We start from the raw sequence: 23951 nt of genomic DNA, 5'->3' as shown, positions 1-23951 counted from the left end.
GCCTTATTGGGCCTTAGTGGGAGAGAGGAGGAGGCGGCCAGGTGGAGGGCGCCCCCCCCAAGCCCAATCCGAATTGGGTGGGGGGCCGGCCCCCCTTTCCTTTCTCCTTCCCCCTCTTCCTTCTTCTCCTACTCCAACTAGGGAAAGGGGGGAAACCTACTCCTACTGGGAGTAGGACTCCCCCCCTTGGGCGCGCCCTATGAGGGCCGGCCCTCCCCTCCTCCACTCCTTTATATATGGGGGAGGGGGCACCCCATAGACACACAAGTTGACAGTTGTCTTAGCCGTGTATGGTGCCCCCTCCATAGATTTCCACCTCGGTCATATCGTTGTAGTGATTAGGTGAAGCCCTGCGTCGGTAACTTCATCATCACCATCATCACGCCGTCGTGCTGACAAAACTCTCCCTCAGCCTCAACTGGATCAAGAGTATGAGGGACGTCACCGAGCTGAACGTGTGCAGATCGCGGAGGTGCCGTGCGTTCGGTACTTGGATCGGTTGGATCGCGAAGACGTTCGACTACATCAACCGCGTTACTAAACGCTTCCGCTTTCGGTTTATGAGGGTACGTAGACACACTCTCCCCTCTCGTTGCTATGCATCTCCTAGATAGATGTTGCGTGATCGTAGGATTTTTTTTTAAATATTGCGTTCCCCAACAGTGGCATCCGAGCCAGGTCTATGCGTAGATGTTATATGCACGAGTAGAACACAAAGAGTTGTGGGCGATAATAGTCATACTGCTTACCAGCATGTCATACTTTGATTCGGCGGTATTGTTGGATGAGCGGCTCAGACCGACATTATGCGTACGCTTACGCGAGACTGGTTCTACCGACGTGCTTCGCACACAGGTGGCTAGTGGGTGTCTGTTTCTCCAACTTTATTTGAATCAAGCGTGACTATGCCCGGTCCTTGTTGAAGGTTAAAACAGCACACTTGACGAAAAATCGTTGTGGTTTTGATGCGTAGGTAAGAACGGTTCTTGCTAAGCCCGTAGCAGCCATGTAAAACTTGCAACAACAAAGTAGAGGACGTCTAACTTGTTTTTGCAGGGCATGTTGTGATGTGATATGGTCAAGACGTGATTATATAAATTGTTGTATGAGATGATCATGTTTTGTAACACAGTTATCGGCAACTGGCAGGAGCCATATGGTTGTCGCTTTATTGTATGAAATGCAATCGCCATGTAATTGCTTTACTTTATCACTAAGCGGCAGCGATAGTCGTGATAGCAATAGTTGGCGAGACGACAACGATGCTTCGATGGAGATCAAGGTGTCAAGCCGGTGACAATGGTGATCATGACGGTGCTTTGGAGATGGAGATCAAAGGCACAAGATGATGATGGCCATATCATATCACTTATATTGATTACATGTGATGTTTATCCTTTATGCATCTTATTTTGCTTAGTTTGGTGGTAGCATTATAATACGATCTCTCACTAAATTTCAAGGTATAAGCGTTCTCCCTGAGTATGCACCGTTGCGAAAGTTCGTCGTGCCGAGACACCACATGATGATCGGGTGTGATAAGCTCTACGTTCACATACAACGGGTGCAAGCCAGTTTTGCACACGCATAATACTCGGGTTAAACTTTACGAGCCTAGCATATGCAGATATGGCCTCGGAACACAGTGACCGAAAGGTCGAGCGTGAATCATATAGTAGATATGATCAACATAGTGATGTTCACCATTGAAAACTACTCCATCTCGCGTGATGATCGGACATGGTTTAGTTCATTTGGATCACGTGATCACTTAGATGATTAGAGGGATGTCTATCTTGAAGGAAATATGCCCTAGAGGCAATAATAAAGTTGTTATTTATCTTTCCTTATATCATGATAAATGTTTATTATTCATGCTAGAATTGTATTAACCGAAAACTTAGTACATGTGTGAATACATAGACAAACAGAGTGTCACTAGTATGCCTCTACTTGACTAGCTCGCTGAATCAAAGATGGTTAAGTTTCCTGGCCATAGACATGAGTTGTCAATTGATTAGCGGGATCACATCATTAGAGAATGATGTGATTGACTTGACCCATTCCGTTATCTTAGACTTGATCGTTTAGTATATTGCTATTGCTTTCTTCATGAATTATACATGTCCCTATGACTATGAGATTATGCAACTCCCAAATACCGGAGGAACACTTTGTGTGCTACCAAACGTCACAACGTAACTGGGTGATTATAAAGGTGCTCTACAGGTGTCTTCGATGGTACTTGTTGAGTTGGCATAGATCGAGACTAGGATTTGTCACTTCGATTGTCGGAGAGGTATCTCTGGGCCCTCTCCATAATGCACATCATTATAAGCCTTGCAAGCAATGTAACTAATGAGTTATTTGCGGGATGATGCATTACGGAACGAGTAAAGAGACTTGCTGGTAACGAGATTGAACTAGGTATTGAGATACTGACAATCAAATCTCGGGCAAGTAACATACCGATGACAAAGGGAACAACGTATGTTGTTATGCGGCTTGACCGATAAAGATCTTCGTAGAATATGTAGGAACCAATATGAGCATCCAGGTTCCGCTATTGGTTATTGACCGGATATGAGTCTCGGTCATGTCTACATAGTTCTTGAACCCGTAGGGTCCGCACGCTTAACATTCGGTGACGGTCTGTATTATGAGTTTATGTGGTTTGATGTACCGAAGGTAGTTCGGAGTCCCGGATATGATCACGGACATGACGAGGAATCTGGAAATGGTCGAGACATAAAGATCGATATATTGGATGACTATATTTGGACATCGGAATGGTTCCGGGTGAGATCGGGCATATACCGGAGCACCGGGAGGTTACCGGAACCCCCCGGGAGGTATATGGGCCTTATTGGGCCATAGTGGGAGAGAGGAGAAGGGAGGAAAGGAGGGGGTGCGCCCCCCCAGCCCAATCGGAATTGGGAGGGGGGCCGGCCCCCCTTTCCTTCCTCCTTCTTTCCCTTTCCTTCTCTCCTAATCCAACTAGGGAAGGGGGGGAATCCTACTCCCGGTGGGAGTAGGACTCCCCTTGGGGCGCGCCTAGGAGGCCGGCCTCCTCCCCCTCCTCCACTCCTTTATATATGGGGGAGGGGGTACCCCATAGACACACAAGTTGATCATTGATCTCTTAGCCGTGTGCGGTGCCCCCCTCCACCATAATCTACCTCGGTCATATCGTCGTAGTGCTTAGGCGAAGCCCTGCGCCGGTAGCTTCATCATCACCGTCATCGTGCCGTCGTGCTGACGAAGCTCTTCCCCGACACTCTGCTGGATTGTGAGTTCGTGGGACGTCACCGAGCCGAACGTGTGCAGATGGCGGAGGTGCCGTACCTTCGGTGCTAGGATCGGTCGATCGTGAAGACGTACGACTACATCAACCGCGTTGTCATAAAACTTCCGCTTACGGTCTATGAGGGTATGTAGACAACACTCTCCCGTCTCGTTGCTATGCATCACCATGATCTTGCGTGTGCGTAGGAATTTTTTTGAAATTACTACGTTTCCCAACAGTGGTATCAAGGCCAGGTTTATGCGTAGATGTTATATGCACGAGTAGAACACAAGTGAGTTGTGGGCGATAATAGTTATACTGCTTACCAGCATGTCATACTTTGATTCGGCGGTATTGTTGGATGAAGCGGCCCGTACCGACATTACGCGTACGCTTATGCGAGACTGGTTCTACCGACGTGCTTCGCACACAGGTGGCTGGCGGGTGTCAGTTTATCCAACTTTAGTTGAATCGAGTGTGGCTACGCCCGGTCCTTGTGAAGGTTAAAACATCACATACTTGACGAAAAATCATTGTGGTTTTTATGCGTAGGTAAGAACGGTTCTTGCTCAGCCCGTAGCAGCCACGTAAAACTTGCAACAACAAAGTAGAGGACGTCTAACTTGTTTTTGCAGGGCATGTTGTGATGTGATATGGTCAAGACGTGATGAGATATAAATTGTTGTATGAGATGATCATGTTTTGTTAAAGTTACCGGCAACTGGCAGTAGCCTTATGGTTGTCTCTTTATTGCATAAGAAGCAAGCACCATGTAATTGCTTTACTTTATCGCTTTGCGATAGCAATAGTTGCAAAAGCAATAGTTGGCGACACGACCATGTGACGACACGTTGATAGAGATCAAGATGATGGAGATCATGGTGTCATGCCGGTGACGAAGGAGATCATGACAGTACTTTGGAGATGGAGATCAAAGGCACAAGATGATGATGGCCATATCATGTCACATATTTTGATTGCATGTGATGTTTATCTTTTATACATCTTATTTTGCTTAGTTCGACGGTAGCTTTATAAGATGATCCCTTACAAAAATTTCAAGGTATAAGTGTTCTCCCTGAGTATGCACCGTTGCAACAGTTCTTTGTGCTGAGACACCACGTGATGATCGGGTGTGAGAAGCTCTACGTTCACATACAACGGGTGCAAGCCAGTTTTGCACACGCAGAATACTCGGGTTAAACTTGACGAGCCTAGCATATGCAGATATGGCCTCGGAACACTGAGACCGAAAGGTCGAGCGTGAATTATATAGTAGATATGATCAACATAGTGATGTTCACCATTGAAAACTACACCATCTCACGTGATGATCGGACATGGTTTAGTTGATATGGATCACGTGATCATTTAGATGACTAGAGGGATGTTTATCTAAGTGGGAGTTCTTAAGTAATATGATTAATTGAACTTTAATTTATCATGAACTTAGTCCTGATAGTATTTGCATAACTATGTTATAGATCAATAGCTCGTGATGTAGCTCACCGTTTATTTTTGATATGTTCCTTGAGAAAAACTATGTTGAAAGATGATAGTAGCAATGATGTGGACTAGGTCCGTGATCTGAGGATTATCCTCATTGCTGCACAGAAGAATTATGTCCTTGATGCACCGCTAGGTGACAAACCTATTGCAGGAGCAGATGCAGACGTTATGAATGTTTGACAAGCTCGGTATGATGACTACTTGATAGTTTAGTGCACCATGCTTTACAGCTTAGAACCGGGACTTCAAAAATGTTTTGAACGCCACAGAGCATATAAGATGTTCCAAGAGTTGAAATTGGTATTTCATACTTATGCCCGTGTCGAGAGGTATGAGACCTCCGACAGTAGTTTGCCTACAAAATGGAGGAGAATGGCTCAACCAGTGAGCATGTGCTCAGATTGTCTGGGTACTACAATTGCTTGAATCAAGTGGGAGTTAATCTTCCAGATAAGATAGTAATTGACAAAGTTTTCTAGTCACTATCACCAAGTTACTAGAACTTCGTGATGAACTATAATATGCAAGGGATGACGAAAGTAATTCCTGAGCTCTTCGCGATGTTGAAATTGGCGAAGGTAGAAATCAAGAAAGAGCATCAAGAGTTGATGGTTTACAAGACCACTAGTTTCAAGAAAAAGGGCAAAAGAATAGAAAGGGAACTTCAAGAAGAATGACAAACAAGTTGTCACTCCCGTGAAGAAACCCAAAGCTAGACTCAAGCCTGAAACTAAGCGCTTCTCTTCAAAGGAAATGGTCACTGGAAATGGAACTGCCCCTAGATACCTGGCGGATAACAAGGATGGCATAGTGAACAAAGGTATATTGGATATACATGTTATTTATGTGTACTTTACTAGTGTTTACAGCAACCCCTCGGTATTTGATACGGGTTCAGTTCCTAAGAGTAGTAACTCGAAACGGGAGTTGCAAAATAAATAGAGACTAGTTAAGGGCGAGGTGATGATGTGTGTTGGAAGTGATTCCAAGGTTGATAAGATCACCATCGCACACTCCCTTTACCTTTGGGATTAGTGTTGAACCTAACATAAATGTTATTTGGTGTTTGCGTTGAGCATGAATATGATTGGATCATGTTTATTGCAATACGGTTATTCATTGAAGTCAAAGAATAATTGTTGTTCTATTTACATGAATAAAACCTTCTATGGTCATACACTCAATATAAATGGTTTATTGAATCTCGATCGTAGTGATACACATATTCATAGTATTGAAACCAAAAGATGCAAAGTTAATAATGATAGTGCAACTTATTTGCGGCACTGCCGTTTAGGTCATATTGGTGTAAAGCGCATGAAGAAACTCCATGCTGATGGGATTTTGGAATCACTTGATGCTTGCGAACCATGCCTCATGGGCAAGATGACTAAGACTCCGTTCTCCGGAACAATGGAGCGAGCAACTGACTTATTGGAAATAATACATGCTGATGTATGCGGTCCGACGAGTGTTGAGGCTCGCGGCGGGTATCATTATTTTCTGACCTTCACGGATGATTTGCGCAGATACGGGTATATCTACTTGATGAAACATAAGTCTGAAACATTTGAAAAGTTCAAAGAATTTCAGAGTGAAGTGGAAAATCATCGTAACAACAAAATAAAGTTTCTACGATCCGATCATGGAGACGAATATTTGAGTTACGAGTTTGGTCTTCAATTAAAACAATGTGGAATAGTTTCACAAATTCATGCCACCTGGAACACCACAGCATAATGGTGCGTGTGAACGTCATAACCGTACTTTATTGGATATAGTGCAATCTATGATGTCTCTTACCAATTTACCACTATCGTTTTGGGGTTATGCATTAGAGACAGCTACATTCACGTTAAACAGGGCACCGTCTAATCCGTTGAGACGACACCGTATGAACTATGGTTTGGCTAGAAATCTAAACTGTTGTTTCTTAAAGTTTGGGGTTGCGATGCTTATGTGAAAAAGTTTCAACCTGATAAGCTCGAACCCAAATCGGAGAAGTGCGTCTTCATAGGATACCGAAAAGAAAATGTTGGGTACACCTACTATCACAGATCCGAAGGCAAGATCTTTGTTGCTAAGAATGGATTCTTTCTAGATAAGAAGTTTCTCTCGAAAGAAGTGAGTGGGAGGAAAGTAGAACTTGATGAGGTAATTGTACCTTCTCCCGAATTGGAAAGTAGTTCATCATAGAAATATGTTCCAGTGATGCCTACACCAATTAGTGACGAAGTTAATGATGATGATCATGAAACTTCAGATCAAGTTACTACCGAACCTCGTAGGTCAACCAGAGTACGTTCCGCACAAGAGTGGTACAGTAATCCGGTTCTGGAAGTCATGTTACTAGACCATGACGAACCTACGAACTATGAGGAAGCGATGATGAGCCCAGATTCCGCGAAATGGCTTGAGGCCATGAAATCTGAGATGAGATCCATGTATGAGAACAAAGTGTGGACTTTCGTTGAGTTGCCCAATGATCGGCAAGCCATAGAAAATAAATGGATCTTCAAGAGGAAGACGGACGCTAATAGTAGTGTTACTATCTACAAAGCTAGACTTGTCGAAAAAGGTTTTTGACAAAGTTCAAGGTGTTGACTACGATGAGATTTTCTCACTCATAGCGATGCTTAAGTTTGTCCGAATCATGTTAGGAAATTGCCACATTTTATGAAATCTGGCAAATGGATGTCAACACTACATTCCTTAATGGATTTCTTAAAGAAGAGTTGTATGTGATGCAACCAGAAGGTTTTGTCGATCCTAAAGGTGCTAACAAAGTGTGCAAAGCTCCAGCGATCCATCTATGGACTGGTGGAAGCATCTCGGAGTTGGAATATACGTTTTGATAGTGTGATCAAAGCATATAGTTTTATACAAACTTGTTGTGAAGCATGTATTTACAAGAAAATGAGTGGGAGCACTACAACCTTTCTGATAAGTATATGTGAATGACATATTGTTGATCAGAAATGATGTAGAAATTTCTGGAAAGCATAAAAGGAGTGTTTGAAAGGAGTTTTTCAAAGAAAGACCTCGATGAAGCTACTTACATATTGAGCATCAAGATCTATAGAGATAGATCAAGATGCTTGATAAGTTTTTTCAATGAGTACATACCTTGACAAATTTTTGAAGTAGTTCAAAATGGAACAGTCAAAGAAGAAGTTCTTGCCTGTGTTGCAAGGTGTGAAGTTGAGTAAGACTGAAAGCCCGACCACGACAGAAGATAGAGAGAGAACGAAAGCCACTCTGTATGCCTCAGCCATAGGTTCTAGAAAGTATGCCATGCTGTGTACCAGACCTATTGTATACCATGCCCTGAGTATGGAAAGGGAAGTACAATTTTGGTCTAGGAGTAGATCACTAGACAACGGTCAAAATTATCCTTAGAGGCCTAAGGAAATATTTCTCGGTTATGGAGGTGATAAAGAGTTCGTCGTAAAGAGTTGCGTCGATGCAAGCTTTGACACCGATCTGGATGACTCTAAGTCACAATCCGGATACATATTGAAAGTGGGAGCAATTAGCTAGAGTAGCTCCGTGCAGAGCATTGTTGACATAGAAATTTGCAAAATACATACGGATCTAAATATGGCAGACCCGTTGACTAAACTTCTCTCACAAGCAAAACATGATCACACCTTAGTACTCTTTGGGTGTTAATCACATGGCGATGTGATCTAAGATTACTGACCCTAGTAAACCCTTTGAGTGTTGGTCACATGGCGATGTGAACTATGGGTGTTAATCACATGGTGATGTGAACTATTGGTGTTAAATCACATGGCGATGTGAACTAGATTATTGACTCTACTGCAAGTGGGAGACTGGAGGAAATATGCCCTAGAGGCAATAATAAAGTTGTTATTTATATTTCCTTATATCATGATAAATGATTATTATTCATGGTAGAATTGTATTAACCAGAAACTTAGTAGATGTGTGAATACATAGACAAACAGAGTGTCGCTAGTATGCCTCTACTTGACTAGCTCGTTGAATCAAAGATGATTAAGTTTCCTAGCCATAGACATGAGTTGTCATTTGATTAACGGGATCACATCATTAGAGAATGATGTGATTGACTTGACCCATTCCGTTAGCTTAGCACTTGATCGTTTAGTATATTGCTAGTGCTTTCTTCATGACTTATACATGTTGCTATGACTATGAGATTATGCAACTCCCGAATACCGAAGGAACACTTTGTGTGCTACCAAACATCACAACGTAACTGGGTGATTATAAAGGTGCTCTACAGGTGTCTCTGGTGGTACTTGTTGAGTTGGCATAGATCGAGATTAGGATTTGTCACTCTGATTGTCGGAGAGGTATCTTTGGGCCCTCTCGGTAATGCACACCACTATAAGCCTTGCAAGCAATGTAACGAATGAGTTAGTTGCGGGATGATGCATTACGAAATGAGAAAAGAGACTTGCCGGTAACGAGATTGAACTAGGTATTGAGATACCGACGATCAAATCTCGGGCAAGTAACATACCGATTACAAAGGGAACAACGTATGTTGTTATGCGGCTTGACCGATAAAGATCTTCGTAGAATATGTAGGAACCAATATGAGCATCCAGGTTCCGCTATTGGTTATTGACCGGAGATGAGTCTCGGTCATGTCTACACAGTTCTCGAACCCGTAGGGTCCGCATGCTTAACGTTAGGTGACGATCTGTATTATGAGTTTATGTGTTTTGATGTACCGAAGGTAGTTCGGAGTCCCAGATATGATCACGGACATGACGAGGAGTATCGAAATGGTCGAGATATAAAGATCGATATACTGGACGACTATATTTGGACATTGGAATGGTTCCGGGTGAGATCGGGCATATACCGGAGCACCGGGAGGTTACCGGAACCCTCCGGGAGGTATATGGGCCTTATTGGGCCATAGTGGGAGAGAGGAGAAGGGGGCAAAGGAAGGGGCGCCCCCTCCAAGCCCAATCCGAATTGGGAGGGGGGCCGGCCCCCCTTTCCTTCCTCCTTCCTTCCCCTTCCTTCTCTCCTAATCCAACTAGGGAAGGGGGGGGATCCTACTCCCGGTGGGAGTAGGATTCCCCTTGGGGCCTCCTCCCCCTCCTCCACTCCTTTATATACGGGGGAGGAGGCACCCCATAGACACACAAGTTGATCATAGATCTCTTAGCCGTGTGCGGTGCCCCCCTCCACCATAATCCACCTCGGTCGTATCGTCGTAGTGCTTAGGCGAAGCCCTGCGCCGGTAGCTTCATCATCACCGTCATCATGTCATCATGCTGATGAAGCTCTTCCCTGACACTTTGCTAGATCGTGAGTTCGTGGGACGTCACCGAGCCGAACATGTGCAGATCGCGGAGGTGCCGTACCTTCGGTGCTAGGATCGATCGATCGTGAAGACGTACGACTACATCAACCGCGTTGTCATAACGCTTCCGCTTACGGTCTACAAGGATACGTAGACAACACTCTCCCCTCTCGTTGCTATGCATCACCATGATCTTGCGTGTGCGTAGGAATTTTTTTGAAATTACTACGTTCCCCAACATATCTAAGTGGGAGTTCTTAAGTAATATGATTAATTGAACTTTAATTTATCATGAACTTAGTACCTGATAATATTTTGCATGTCAATGTTATTGTAGATCAATGGCCCGTGCTACTGTTTCTTTGAATTTTAATGCGTTCCTAGAGAAAGCTAAGTTGAAAGATGATGGTTGCAACTACACGGACTGGGTCCGTAACTTGAGGATTATCCTCATTGCTGCACAGAAGAATTACGTCCTGGAAGCACCGCTAGGTGCCAGGCCTGCTGCAGATGCTGCTGATGACGTTAAGAACGTCTGGCAGAGTAAAGCTGATGACTACTCGATAGTTCAGTGTGCTGTGCTTTACGGCTTAGAACCGAGGCTTCAACGACGTTTTAAACGTCATGGAGCATATGAGATGTTCCAGGAGTTGGAGTTAATATTTCAAGCAAATGCCCGGATTGAGAGATATGAAGTCTTCAATAAGTTCTATAGCTGCAAAATGGAGGAGAATAGTTCTGTCAGTGAACATATACTCAGAATGTCTGGGTACCACAACCACTTGACTCAACTGGGAGTTAATCTTCCTATTGATAGTGTCATTGACAGAGTTCTTCAATCACTGCCACCAAGCTACAAAAGCTTCGTGATGAACTATAATATGCAAGGGGTGGATAAGACAATTCCCGAGCTCTTCGCGATGCTAAAGGTTGCGGAGGTAGAAATCAAGAAGGAGCATCAAGTGTTGATGGTCAACAAGACCACCAGTTTCAAGAAAAAGGATAAAGGGAAGAAGGGGAACTTCAAGAAGAACGGCAAGCAAGTTGCTGATCAAGTGAAGAAGCCCAAGTCTCGACCTAAGCCTGAGACTGAGTGCTTCTACTGCAAAGGGACTGGTCACTGGAAGCGGAACTGCCCCAAGTATTTGGCGGATAAGAAGGATGGCAAAGTGAAAGGTATATTTGATATACATGTTATTGATGTGTACTTAACTAATGCTCGCAGTAGCGCCTGGGTATTTGATACTGGTTCTGTTGCTAATATTTGCAACTCGAAACAGGGGCTACGATTAAGCGAAGATTGGCTAAGGACGTGGTGACGATGCGCGTGGGAAATGGTTCCAAAGTCGATGTGATCGCCGTCGGCACGCTACCTCTACATCTACCTTCGGGATTAGTTTTAGACCTGAATAATTGTTATTTGGTGCCAGCGTCAAGCATGAACATTATATCTAGATCTTGTTTGATGCGAGACGGTTATTCATTTCACAAAGCACATACCTTGATAAAGTTTTGAAGAAGTTCAAAATGTATCAAGCAAAGAAAGGGTTCTTGCCTGTGTTACAAGGTGTGAAGTTGAGTCAGACTCAATGCCCGGCCACTTCAGAAGACAGAGAGAAAATGAAAATCATTCACAATGCTTCAGCCATAGGTTCTATCATGTATGCAATGCTGTGTACCAGACCTGATGTGTGCCTTGCTATTAGTTTAGCAGGGAGGTACCAAAGTAATCCAGGAGTAGATCACTGGACAGCGGTCAAGAACATCCTGAAATACCTGAAAAGGACTAAGGATATGTTTCTCGTTTATGGAGGTAACAAAGAGCTCATAGTAAATGGTTACGTCGATGCAAGCTTTGATACAGATCCGGATGACTCTAAGTCACAAACCGGATACGTATTTATATTGAACGGTGGAGCTGTCAGTTGGTGCAGTTCCAAGCAAAGCGTCGTGGCGGGATCTGCGTGTGAAGCGGAGTACATAGCTGCTTCGGAAGCAGCAGATGAAGGAGTTCATATCCGATCTATGTGTCATACCTAGTGCATCGGGTCCAATGAAAATCTTTTGTGACAATACTGGAGCAATTTCCTTGACGAAGGAATCCAGATTTCACAAGAGAACCAAACACATCAAGAGACGCTTCAATTCCATCCGCGATCAAGTTAAGGAGGGAGACATAGAGATTTGCAAGATACATACGGATCTGAATGTTCCAGACCTGTTGACTAAGCCTCTCACACGAGCAAAACATGATCAGCACCAAGACTCCATGGGTGTTAGAATCATTACTCTGTAATCTAGATTATTGACTCTAGTGCAAGTGGGAGACTGAAGGAAATATGCCCTAGAGGCAATAATAAAGTTGTTATTTATATTTCCTTATATCATGATAAATGTTTATTATTCATGCTAGAATTGTATTAACCGAAAACTTAGTACATGTGTGAATATATAGACAAACAGAGTGTCACTAGTATGCCTCTACTTGACTAGCTCGTTAATAAAAAATGATTAAGTTTCCTAACCATAGACATGAGTTGTCATTTGATTAACGGGATCACATCATTAGAGAATGATGTGATTGACATGACCCGTCCGTTAGCTTAGCACGATGATCGTTTAGTTTGTTGCTATTGCTTTCTTCATGACTTATACATGTTCCTATGACTATGAGATTATGCAACTACCGAATACCGGAGGAACACTTAGTGTGCTATCAAACGTCACAACGTAACTGGGTGATTATAAAGATGCTCTACATGTGTCTCCGAAGGTGTTTATTGAGTTGGCATAGATCGAGATTAGGATTTGTACTCCATCGGAGAGGTATCTCTGGGCCCTCTCGGTAATGCACATCACTATAAGCCTTGCAAACACTGTGACTAATGAGTTAGTTGCGGGATGTTGCATTACGGAACAAGTAAATAGACTGGCCGGTAATGAGACTGAACTAGGTATTGAGATACCGACGATCGAATCTCGGGCAAGTAACATACCGATGACAAAGGGAACAACGTATGTTGTTATGCGGTTTGACCGATAAAGATCTTCGTAGAATATGTAGGAGCCAATATGAGCATCCAAGTTCCGCTATTGGTTATTGACCGGAGATGAGTCTCGGTCATGTCTAGATAGTTCTCGAACCCGTAGGGGCCGCACGCTTAACGTTCGATGACGATCAGTATTATGAGTTTATGTGTTTGATGTACTGAAGGTAGTTCGGAGTCCAGGATATGATCACAGACATGACGAGGAGTCTCGAAATGGTCGAGACATAAAGATCAATATATTGGAAGGCTATGTTTCGACACTGGAATGGTTCCGAATGAGTTCGGGCATTTTTCGGAGTACCGGGAGGTTACCGGAACCCCCCCGGGGAGTCAATGGGCCTTATTGGGCCTTAGTGGGAGAGAGGAGGAGGGCGCGCCCCGTCCCAAGCCCAATCCGAATTGGGTGCCCCCCCCCCCGCTTTCCTTTCTCCTTCTCCCTCTTCCTTCTTCTCCTACTCCAACTAGGGAAAGGGGGGAAACCTACTCCTACTCGGAGTAGGACTCCTCCCTTGGGCGCGCCCTATGACGGCCGGCCCTCCCCTCCTCCACTCCTTTATATACGGGGGATGGGGGCACCCCATAGACACACAAGTTGATAGTTGTCTTAGCCGTGTGCGGCGCCGCCCTCCACAGATTTCCCCTCGGTCATATCGTTGTAGTGCTTAGGCGAAGCCCTGCGTCGGTAACTTCATCATCACCGTCATCACGCCGTCGTGCTGACGAAACTCTCCCTCGGCCTCAACTGGATCAAGAGTACGAGGGTCGTCACCGAGCTGAACGTGTGCAGATCGCGGAGGTGCCGTGCGTTCGTTACTTGGATCGGTTGGATCGCGAAGACGTTCGACTACATCAACCGCGTGACTAAACGCTTCCGCTTTCGATCTGCGAGGGTACATAGACACACTCTCCCCTTTCGTTGCTATGCATCTCCTAGATAGATCTTGCGTGATCGTAGGATTTTTTTTTTAAATATTGCGTTCCCCAACAGTGCATCTGTTGCATGGCAATCCCTACTCACTCACATTGATATCTATTGATGGGCATCTTCATAGCTCGTTGATACGCCTAGTGATGTGAGACTATCTCCTTTTTTTGTCTTCTCCACAACCACCATATACTATTCAACCTATAGTGCTATATCCATGGCTCATGCTCATGTATTGCGTGAAAGTTGAAAAAGTTTGAGAACATCAAAAGTATGAAACAATTGCTTGGCTTGTCATCGGGGTTATGCATGATTTAATACTTTGTCTGATGAAGATGGAACATAGCCAGACTATATGATTTTGTAGGGATAACTTTCTCTGGCCATGTTATTTTGAGAAGACACAATTGCTTTATTAGTATGCTTGAAGTATTATAGTCTTTATGTCAATATTAAACTTTTGTTTTGAATCTTATGGATCTGAATATTCATGCCAAAATAAAGAAAATTACATGGATAAATATGTTAGGTAGCATTCCACTTCAAAATTTCTGTTTTTATCATTTACCTACTCGAGGACGAGCAGGAGTTAAGCTTGGGGATGCTTGACACGTCTCCAACGTATCTATAATTTTTGATTGTTCCATGCTATTGTATTATCTGTTTTTGATGTTTTATATGCATTAATATGCTATTTTATATATTTTTTGGACTAACTTATTAACTCAGAGCCCAGTGCCAGTTATTTTCTTGTTTTTGAGTGTTACAGAAAAGGAATATCAAATAAAGTCCAAACAGAATAAAACTTTACGATGATTTTTTTGGACCAGAAGACACATGTAGGACTTGGAGAGGAAGGCAGAAGAGTCCCGAGGGCTCCACAAGCCCTCATGGCGCGCCCTAGGGGGGCGCCCCTGGCTTGTGGGCCCCACGGGAGTCCCCCAACCCTAATCTTTGGCCTATAAATTCAGAAATATTTCCAAACGACCAGAAGCGTCAACCAAAATACTTTTCCGCCGCCGTAACCTTCTGTACCCGTGATATCCCATCTTGGGGCCTTTTCTAGCACCCTGCCGGAGGGATTCGATCACGGAGGGCTTCTACATCAACTCTATTGCCCTTCCGATGAAGCGTGAGTAGTTTACCGCAGACCTACGGGTCCATAGCTAGTAGCTAGATGGCTTCTTCTCTCTCTTTAATCCTCAATGCCATGTTCTCCTCGATGTTCTTAGAGATCTATCCGATGTAATCTTATTTTGCGGTGTGTTTTTCGAGATCCAATGAATTGTGGATTTATGATTAGATTATCTATGAATATTATTTGAATCTTCTCTGAATTCTTATATGCATGATTTTATATCTTTGTATTTCTCTTCGAATTATCAGTTTGGTTTGGCCAACTAGATTGGTTTTTCTTGCAATGGGAGAGGTGCTTAGTTTTGGGTTCAATCTTGCGGTGTCCTCACCCAGTGACAAAGTAGGGGTAGCGAGGCACATATTTGTATTGTTGCCATCAAGGGTAAAAAGATGGGGTTTTCATCATATTGCTTTAGTTTATCCCTCTACATCATGTCATCTTGCTTAAGGCGTTACTCCGTTCTTATGAACTTAATACTCTAGATGCATGCTGGATAGCGGTCGATATGTGGAGTAATAGTAGTAGATGCAGGTAGGAGTCGATCTACTTGACACGGACGTGATTCCTATATTTATAATCATTTCCTTGGATATCGTCATAACTTTGCGCTTTTCTATCAATTGCTTGACAGTAATTTGTTCACCCACCGTATTATTTGCCTTCAACAGAGAAGCCTCTAGTGAAATCTATGGCCCTCGGGTCTATTTTCCGTCATATATTTTCAGATCTATGAATTGAAAATACCAAAAATATCTTGCTGCAATTTATTTACTTTTATTTTGTTTTACGTTTTAGTAATCTCTTATATCCATCTCTATCAGATCTCCCCTTTGCAAGTGACCGTGAAGGGATTGACAACCCCTTTATCGCGTTGGGTGCAAGTGTTTGATTGTTTGTTCAGGTGCATAGATTGGGTACTTGTTTGTATCTGCTACTGGATTGATACCTTGGTTCTTAACTAAGGGAAACACTTATCTCTACTTTGTTGCATCACTCTTTCCTCTTCAAGGAAAAAACCAACGCAAGCTCAAGAAGTAGCAGCGCCCGGCAATGTGGGACTAAAATTTGGGTGCACCGATGAGAGAGGACGAAGCTTCGGTCACTGCAGGTGGGACCGCTACGACCTGCAACAGGGCGGGCGGACGCTCCCGGACGCCCTCATATCCGGCCCATTTTTGTGCTGGATGTGAGGGGTGCCGGTCAGCCCGGCTGCCGAGCATTTGAGGCCCGTTCGAGGCATCTATCTGGGTCAATTTTTTATGATCGTTCAGTGACCGGGCAGGCCACTCGGACGTTTAAGACGGGTTTAGGGCGCCTAGATATTGATGCTCTAGCTATCTAGAATGCCAAAACTTGGCCATGTCACCAAGTGTGATCTCCGTGCAGGCCGCAAAGATATCCCTAGCACTCCGCGAAACAGAAAGGGTTGTACCAACCCATGGCTGAGCCATTTTGATGGAAAGGGTCGTACGAACCCATGGCAGGGCCATTTTGATGCAATGAAGCGGGAGAAAAATACATCACCTTAGAGCATCTTTAGATGGTCTCCTAGAAAATTGAGGAGTAGACCATCGAGTAAAGTTAATGGAGTAAAATTTTACTCGTCTATAGCTGGTCGGACCTTGCCGTTCTCCTAAACTTAGTAGAGTAAAAAATTGCATAAGTTTTTTATCCTAGCCACATAAACTTCAACACTTAAACAATATATCATCAAGCATTTAGATTTTTAAAAATAAACATGCATTATTAACCGTTAACAAGCAAATAGTTTCATGGACCGAGTTCAAATTAAAACATGCATGGTTCATCTTCTTCGGCCAACTCCTCTTCAGCCACCTCCTCTTGTTGACCCCACACTGAATCGTAATTGAAGTCATCTAGCCCAAGCGTATGGGACGCCTCTAAATTCACCAAGAATTCAGCCGTGTTCCATCTCCGCATTATGACAACAACATCAACAAACTCCATCATCATCAGCTACCAACAATCAGCGCAAAAAACATCGGCCGAAATGATGTAGGCATTTCATCGAGTACTTGGCAGCCGCAAACATTTTTGTCGGTTGTGGCGGCCGGACGCGCCGGAGCAGTGGTAGTAGCGGTGGCCGGAGACGCCGCACAAGCCACCACACAGGGGTGAGGGGCTGGAGTGGCCTTCTTTTTCTTGTTCGCGGCCTCCTCGATGAGGGGCGACGTTGCGACCGCCTATTTCTTAGCTCTCTTGTCACTGGAGGGAGCAACGGGAGGGCGTTCTACTATCGCCGGAGAGGCAATTGCCACCCCACCGGCCTTGGCAACAGCAGCCACCACCGGTGTGGCGGGTCGGATAAGATTTTTAACCCTCAACCATTTTTCAACGCGGGCGGCGGCGCGGGGGTGGTTTTCGATGATGACGCGCCGGCGACGGTGAAGGGTCTTGGCCACCCTTCCGGCGATGGCGGCGGTCACAGGTGGTGATTGGGGCGGGTGGGGAGCCGGCGGCAGGAAAAGTGGAGCCGCATGGGCAGGAGAAGAGGGAAGGGAGAAGTTTACTCGAACGCGCGGGGGGGGGGGGGGGGGGGGGGACAAGTGTTTTTAGGCGCCATGTTGGGAATTTTGATGGAGGGATAAAAATTTTACTCCCTTATCAGATTTGGTACTTCATTTAGATCTGGTTTAGTGGGGTAAACTAGAAATTTTACTCCGTTGTAAGTAGCTTTTTAGGGATCGGCTAGAGGTTCTTACGCCAACTCCAACGCATGACCCCAAATGGTCCGCCCGCGTCCCTTTGGGGGTAAACGGACAAAGCAAGCCCTCCAACGCGCGGCCGCAAACGGACCATCGTACGTTTTCTGTCCGCTTTCGACCCATTCCCGACCCAAATTTGAGCCGAGTTTGCGGCCGAACGGACAGCACGCGGACGGGCGGGACGCGCGCCCCTGTCCTCCCCTTGCTCGGCCGCAAGTGGTACAGGCGACCACTTTCCCTCCCTTTCCTCCAAAACCCTCCCGCGCCCTGCCCTTTACTCTCCCGCGCCCTGCCCTCCACTCTCCCGCGCCCCTGGCCTTCCCCTCCCTCCATCCACCATGGCCAACGAGGCGAATCCCGACGACCCACCACTGGTCGCCCGCCCCGTTGCAAAGAAAAAGAAGCCTGTGTGGTCGGAGCTCACGCCGGAGGAGGCCTCCAAGCTCGATGGCGAATCGGCCAAGAGGAGGAACCGGCGAACTGTCGCGGCGGAGAAGAAGGCCGCCGCCGAGTACGCTGTTGAGTGTTTGTTGGGGAACGCAATAATTTCAAAAAAAATCCTACGCACACGCAAGATCCATCTAGGTGATGCATAGCAACGAGCGGGAGAGTGTGTCCACGTACCCTCGTAGACCGAAAGCGGAAGCGTTTTATCAACACAGTTGATGTAGCCGTACGTCTTCACGATCTGACCGATCCTAGCACCGAACGTACGGCACCTCCGTGTTCAGCACACGTTTAGCCTGATGATGTCCCTCGTACTCTTGATCCAGTTGAGGCCGAGGGAGAGTTCCGTCAGCATGACGGCGTGGCGACGGTGATGATGAAGTTACCGACGCAGGGCTTCGCCTAAGCACTACGACGATATGACCGAGGTGTGTAACTGTGAAGGGGGGCACTGCACACGGCTAAGAGCTTGTTTGTTGTGTCTTTGGGGTGTCCCCTGCCCACGTATATAAAGGAGGGAGGAGGAGGAGGCCGGCCCTAGAGGGGGCGCGCCAAGTGTGGGGAGTCCTACTAGGACTTCCAAGTCCTAGTAGGATTCCCCTTTTCCTTTCCGGAGTAGGAGAGAAGAAAGAGGGAAAGAGAGAGGGAGTAGGAAAGGGCAAGGGGGGCGCCGCCCCCTTTCCCCTAGTCCAATTCGCACCCATGGGGACGTGCGCCTCCTTCCCTTTGGCATGCCTCCTCTATCCCCGTATGGCCCAATAAGGCTCAATACTTCTCCCGGCGAATTCCCGTAACTCTCCCGTACTCCGAAAAATACCCGAATCACTCGGAACCTTTCCGATGTCTGAATATAGCCTTCCGATATATCGATCTTTACCTCTCGACCATTTCGAGACTATTCATCATGTCCCCGATCTCATCCGGGACTCCGAACAAACTTCGGTCATCAAATCACATAACTCATAATACAAATTGTCATCGAATGTTAAGCGTGTGGACCCTACAGGTTCGAGAACTATGTAGACATGACCGAGACACACCTCCGGTCAATAACCAATAGCGGAACCTGAATGCTCATATTGACTCCTACATATTCTACGAAGATCTTTATCGGTCAAACCGCATAACAACATATGTTGTTCCCTTTGTCATCGGTATGTTACTTGCCCGAGATTCGATTGTCAATATCTTAATACGTAGTTCAATCTCATTACCGGAAAATCTCTTTACTCGTTCCGTAATGCATCATCCCGCAACTAACTCATTAGTCACAATGCTTGCAAGGCTTATAGTGATGTGCATTACCGAGAGGGCCCAGAGATACCTCTTGATACACTGAGTGACAAATCCTAATCTCGATCTATGCCAACTCAACAAACACCATTGGAGACACCTGTAGAGTATGTTTATAATCACCCAGTTACGTTGTGACGTTTGATAGAACACAAGGTGTTCCTCCGGTATTCGGGAGTTGCATAATCTCATAGTCTAAGGAACATGTATAAGTCATGAAGAAAGCAGTAGCAATGAAATTGTAACAATCATAGTGCTAAGCTAACAAATGGGTCTTATCCATCACATCATTCTCTAATGATGTGATCCCGTTCATCAAATGACAACACATGTCTATGGGTAGGAAACTTAACCATCTTTGATTAACGAGCTAGTCAAGTAGAGGCATACTAGGGACACTCTATTTGTCTATGTATTCACACATGTACTAAGTTCCCGGTTAATACAATTCTAGCATGAATAATAAATATTTATCATGAAATAAGGAAATAAATAATAACTTTATTATTGCCTCTAGGGCATATTTCCTTCAGCGTTCCCTGCAGCGTGCATTGCAGCACCAGGCAGACATCGACGACAAAGTCCATCGTCTCCAAGGTGCACACCCTCCTCATGTTGGGTATGGGCCGCCCCATGCCGGCCAATCTCTCGGCCGCTGCCATGGCCATGGCCAGCACAGGCTCCTTGGCGCATCCTCCATCGCAGCACCGTTCCCCAAGCTCGTCCGTGACACACGAGACGCCGGATGTTCGTGCTTCGCCGCCCACGGCCATGAGCAGACGTGATTCTCTACGTCGCCGGACTGCGTCGTGGTCGATCCGACCACGCCCGCGGGCGTCATCGACCTCAACATCACGCCGGGGTACAGTGGCGCTGGCCATTGTGAAGACGGCGTACAAAGGAAGCAGCCCCGGTCGTTCGCTCGGCTCACATGGCCGGCGCCCGCAAGCTGTTCGACGAAATGCCACCGCCGACGCAGACAACGACGGTTGACGACCCTTACTACGCCTCGTTCATGCAGAACGAAATCTTCGAGGGCCATGGTGAGGCCTTCCACGTCGACGGACAAGAGCAAGCTTTTGATCCCAACGCGGCCCAAAGCCAGGGCGACCGTGGTACCTATGATGACACTCAGTTCGCCGGCCATGATGATGGTGATGAGGACGACCATGGCAACTCGTGGCATGAAGATGATGACTTGTATTGTGAAGATGAAGAAGAAGAGCTCGACATTTCCTCGGAGCCATTGTTGTTCATCGAAGAGCTCACCCAAAAGGCCGAAGCACAAAAGAGGAGGAAAAGCATTCGCACGGGATCATATAGCCAAGCTGAGGACACTTTGATTTGCAAGAGCTGGAAGAAAATCGGCCAAGATCCAATCAAAGGTGCTGAGCAAAAAGAAGCCATCTTTTGGACAAGAGTTCACAAGAACTTCATGAGCGAAGAAAGTTTGCCCCCTACCAATTCACATGCACCCGTGACATCAATTCAATCCAAAAAAGGTGGGGATTCATCCTACAAGAGTGCAACAAATAGTGTCGCGCTTGAGAGCGTCAAAGCCCATCCCGTGAGCGGCCTAGGCCTTGGTGACTTGGTATGAACCTCTCGCTTTTTCATCATGCGTCCATTCATGTTGTCATGCCATTTTAGTTTCATGCATTTGTACGCCCTTTCATGTTACAATTGTGGCCGCATGTTTGATTGTGTAGGCATTTCCAATCTTTGGAAGCCTTCAAGGCCCGGCACAAAGACAAGTCATTCACTCTCACGCATTGTTAGGTGCTCATCAAAGATTGCCCCAAGTTCAAGGACCAATACAATGCTCTTAAGAAGAAGAGAGGAGAGAAGGCGGCCGTGGCTGATGAGGAAGACATGCTGAAGAGGCCGAGGGGCAAGACAAGCTCGAAGGCCGACGAGAATCGTGATGCGTCTTCTATACAGCCTTGCAAGAAATTTGGAGAATATGATGAGCCAAAAGAAAGTGCGGGAGCAAAGGGGGAGCAAAGGGAAGAAGGAGCAAATGAAGATATACCTACATCTTCAAACGAAGAAGCTTGATATGAAGGAGGTCGTGAAAAAGAGGAAGCTCGACATCGAGGAGGCCGCTCAACTCAAGAAGCTAGAGATCGAGACCACCAATGCCGACACAAAAGCCAAGGAGGTGGCACTGGCGTTGATGAGCGTCGACAAGAACAACCTGTCACCGGAGAGGAAGGCTTGGTTCACGAACCGGCAGAACGGCAGAAGGAGATGTTCACCCGCGATGGCCTGAACTAGGTGAGACCTCGGCCGCGATGGCGGTCCTTTTTAAAGGCTGGCTTTATTGTCGGCGACAAAACTTGTCCATTTTAAAGGCTGGCTCGTGTGCCGGCCACTGGTTTTGTTGCCAGCGTGAAACATGTCATTTTTGAAAGCTGGCTCCTGTGCCGACCGCTGGCTTTGTTGCCGGCATAAGACTATAGGCCACCGGCTGTGTTGTCAGCCGGAGTGAACTAGTGCGACCTGCGGTCGCGGTATGGTTTCTCACGTTTGCATGCACACGGACATGATGCGGCCAAAGATGCGGCCGGGCGTTAGGCGCCCGTCCGACGCAAACCCAAATCCAGGCGGACACGACCCAATTGTCATCCTCAAAAGGATGAAATCCAGGCTCTGTTTGGGTCGCGCGTTAGAGTTGGCCTTACCGTCTGCGTTGTTGGAGCTATTCTGACACGTTTGCTCCAACTTGTAAACGAGCCCATATGGATTCACAAGAAAATAAAACGTTGCACAGCGACAGACTTTGAAATTCGTTCAGTCTGAAAAGTTGTCACACAAGACTACTACATTATTCAGATTTCGTAGTACTTGCCAGACTACTACAGCAACATGATGTCTACAACCTCTGACTATATACACGGCCAGGCTCCCAAAAGTAACCAACTCAGCGATCAAACAAGCAAGCCCCCTGCACAGAATTCTGTATTTTATGTCACTGTGGCATCATTGCGGAAAAACAGAGAAGAGCATGGGCAACATCTGCACATACCTGGCGACTCATTTGCTGTCCTCATCACTAGAAGAAGTCTGAAAAAGCGAGAGCGCGATCAAGGGGCCTAGAACCGGTGGCAAAGGAGGCGGCCGGCTGAAAGCGACGAGGGGCTCGACGTTTTCATCCTTTGGGAGGGCAGATTCAGTAGGGCTGATCTCCTTCTCGTGCTTCTTGGGAGTGGTAATCGTCATCACCCCTGTTCAACACAAGGTAAACCGAGACACCGACAGCTGATTCTTGAAATTCTCAAGCAAAGCAAACTGAAGGTGGATGCTGACATACTTGCGAGTCCATTGCCAGGTTTGATTTGTCTGGTTGCGGTTTCAACTAGAGACCTCGCGCTTCCCCTCATGGAATCGGTGTGCTAGCTGCCTGCACGGTTTACTCAAAGGACAGATTCACGGGAATAAGCATGCAAGAAGTAGATCAGCAAAGTTACATGAGCTAGAATAACCTTGCAAAGAAATTCAGAATGGAACAAGACACGAGCAAAATTTTGTTGGCGCGAAGAACGGTTTTTTTTCTTGGATTTCACAAATCAAGCCATAAATCGTCGCACCAACAGAAGTATAGAACCATGAATTCATCCAAGTACGTACAGTAATAGAGTACTAACTTGGTTGTCACACAGATATGTTCCAAGGGCCGATTTTAGAAGAGAAGAAGAAACGATCGATCGCGCCATCCCTTCCTAAATATGCCGGTTTATCATTTCCGTGCGAGGAGACCACACATATGCATATGCGCAAGAACAAGAGAGATCTCAGATAAGAAATCCCCGGCAGGAGATACGCAGGTGGGATGCACACAATATTCGGGATCTACGAGAGCACGGATGTGGAGAACACAGGCTGCCACTCAAATCGCGAAGGATCGAGTAATCGTACCTCGATTTCGTTGCGCAGGACTGACTGATTTTGGGAGTCGAATGATGCCGTGCCTTTGGTTATTATGTCGGTCTCTCAGTTTATGGAGTATTGGCGAAACATCTGGAAATTTCTCAGAGCAACCCAGAACCATCATCTTTTACCTGGCAGACCATATAGAGGGCCAAAACTTATCTACATTGACGGGCCTCCTCATCTTGGATGGTTTGAAATGGGCCAACGGCCCGATCTGGCGGTGGAACTGTGGACGGCCGTAGCCCCTATACACACGGTCTGGTTCCACGGTTGCAGGTCCAAACCATGGATTTTTTCTTAAAAAAAAAGGTCCAAACCATGGATTACCCCTTGCGG

General features: G+C 45.9%; 1 protein-coding gene across 5 annotated transcripts; it reads right to left on the bottom strand.

The window, feature by feature from the left end:
- Positions 1-22460: 22460 nt before the first annotated feature.
- On the bottom strand, positions 22461-23741 carry LOC109759865 (uncharacterized). 5 transcript variants are annotated; one of them, XM_045233220.2, is made up of 5 exons: positions 23601-23719; positions 23330-23404; positions 22996-23085; positions 22711-22909; positions 22461-22641 (listed from the first exon to the last, which is right to left on the bottom strand). In XM_045233220.2, the coding sequence occupies exons 3-4, from the start codon at positions 23063-23065 to the stop codon at positions 22719-22721; spliced, it is 261 nt and encodes an 86-aa protein (XP_045089155.1). In that variant the 5' UTR covers positions 23066-23085; positions 23330-23404; positions 23601-23719; the 3' UTR covers positions 22461-22641; positions 22711-22718. The 5 variants fall into 5 exon arrangements, with proteins under 5 accessions (XP_045089155.1, XP_040255475.1, XP_040255474.1 ...); XM_040399541.2 differs by lacking the exon at positions 23330-23404 and having other exon boundaries at positions 23601-23741; XM_040399540.3 differs by having other exon boundaries at positions 23330-23715.
- Between the last annotated feature and the right edge of the window lie 210 nt (positions 23742-23951).

Source organism: Aegilops tauschii, chromosome 2 (genome assembly GCF_002575655.3).
Source record: "Aegilops tauschii subsp. strangulata cultivar AL8/78 chromosome 2, Aet v6.0, whole genome shotgun sequence".
NCBI lineage: Eukaryota > Viridiplantae > Streptophyta > Magnoliopsida > Poales > Poaceae > Aegilops > Aegilops tauschii.
The sequence above is the reverse complement of the archived record's forward strand: the minus strand, read 5'-3'. Positions and strand labels throughout refer to the sequence as shown.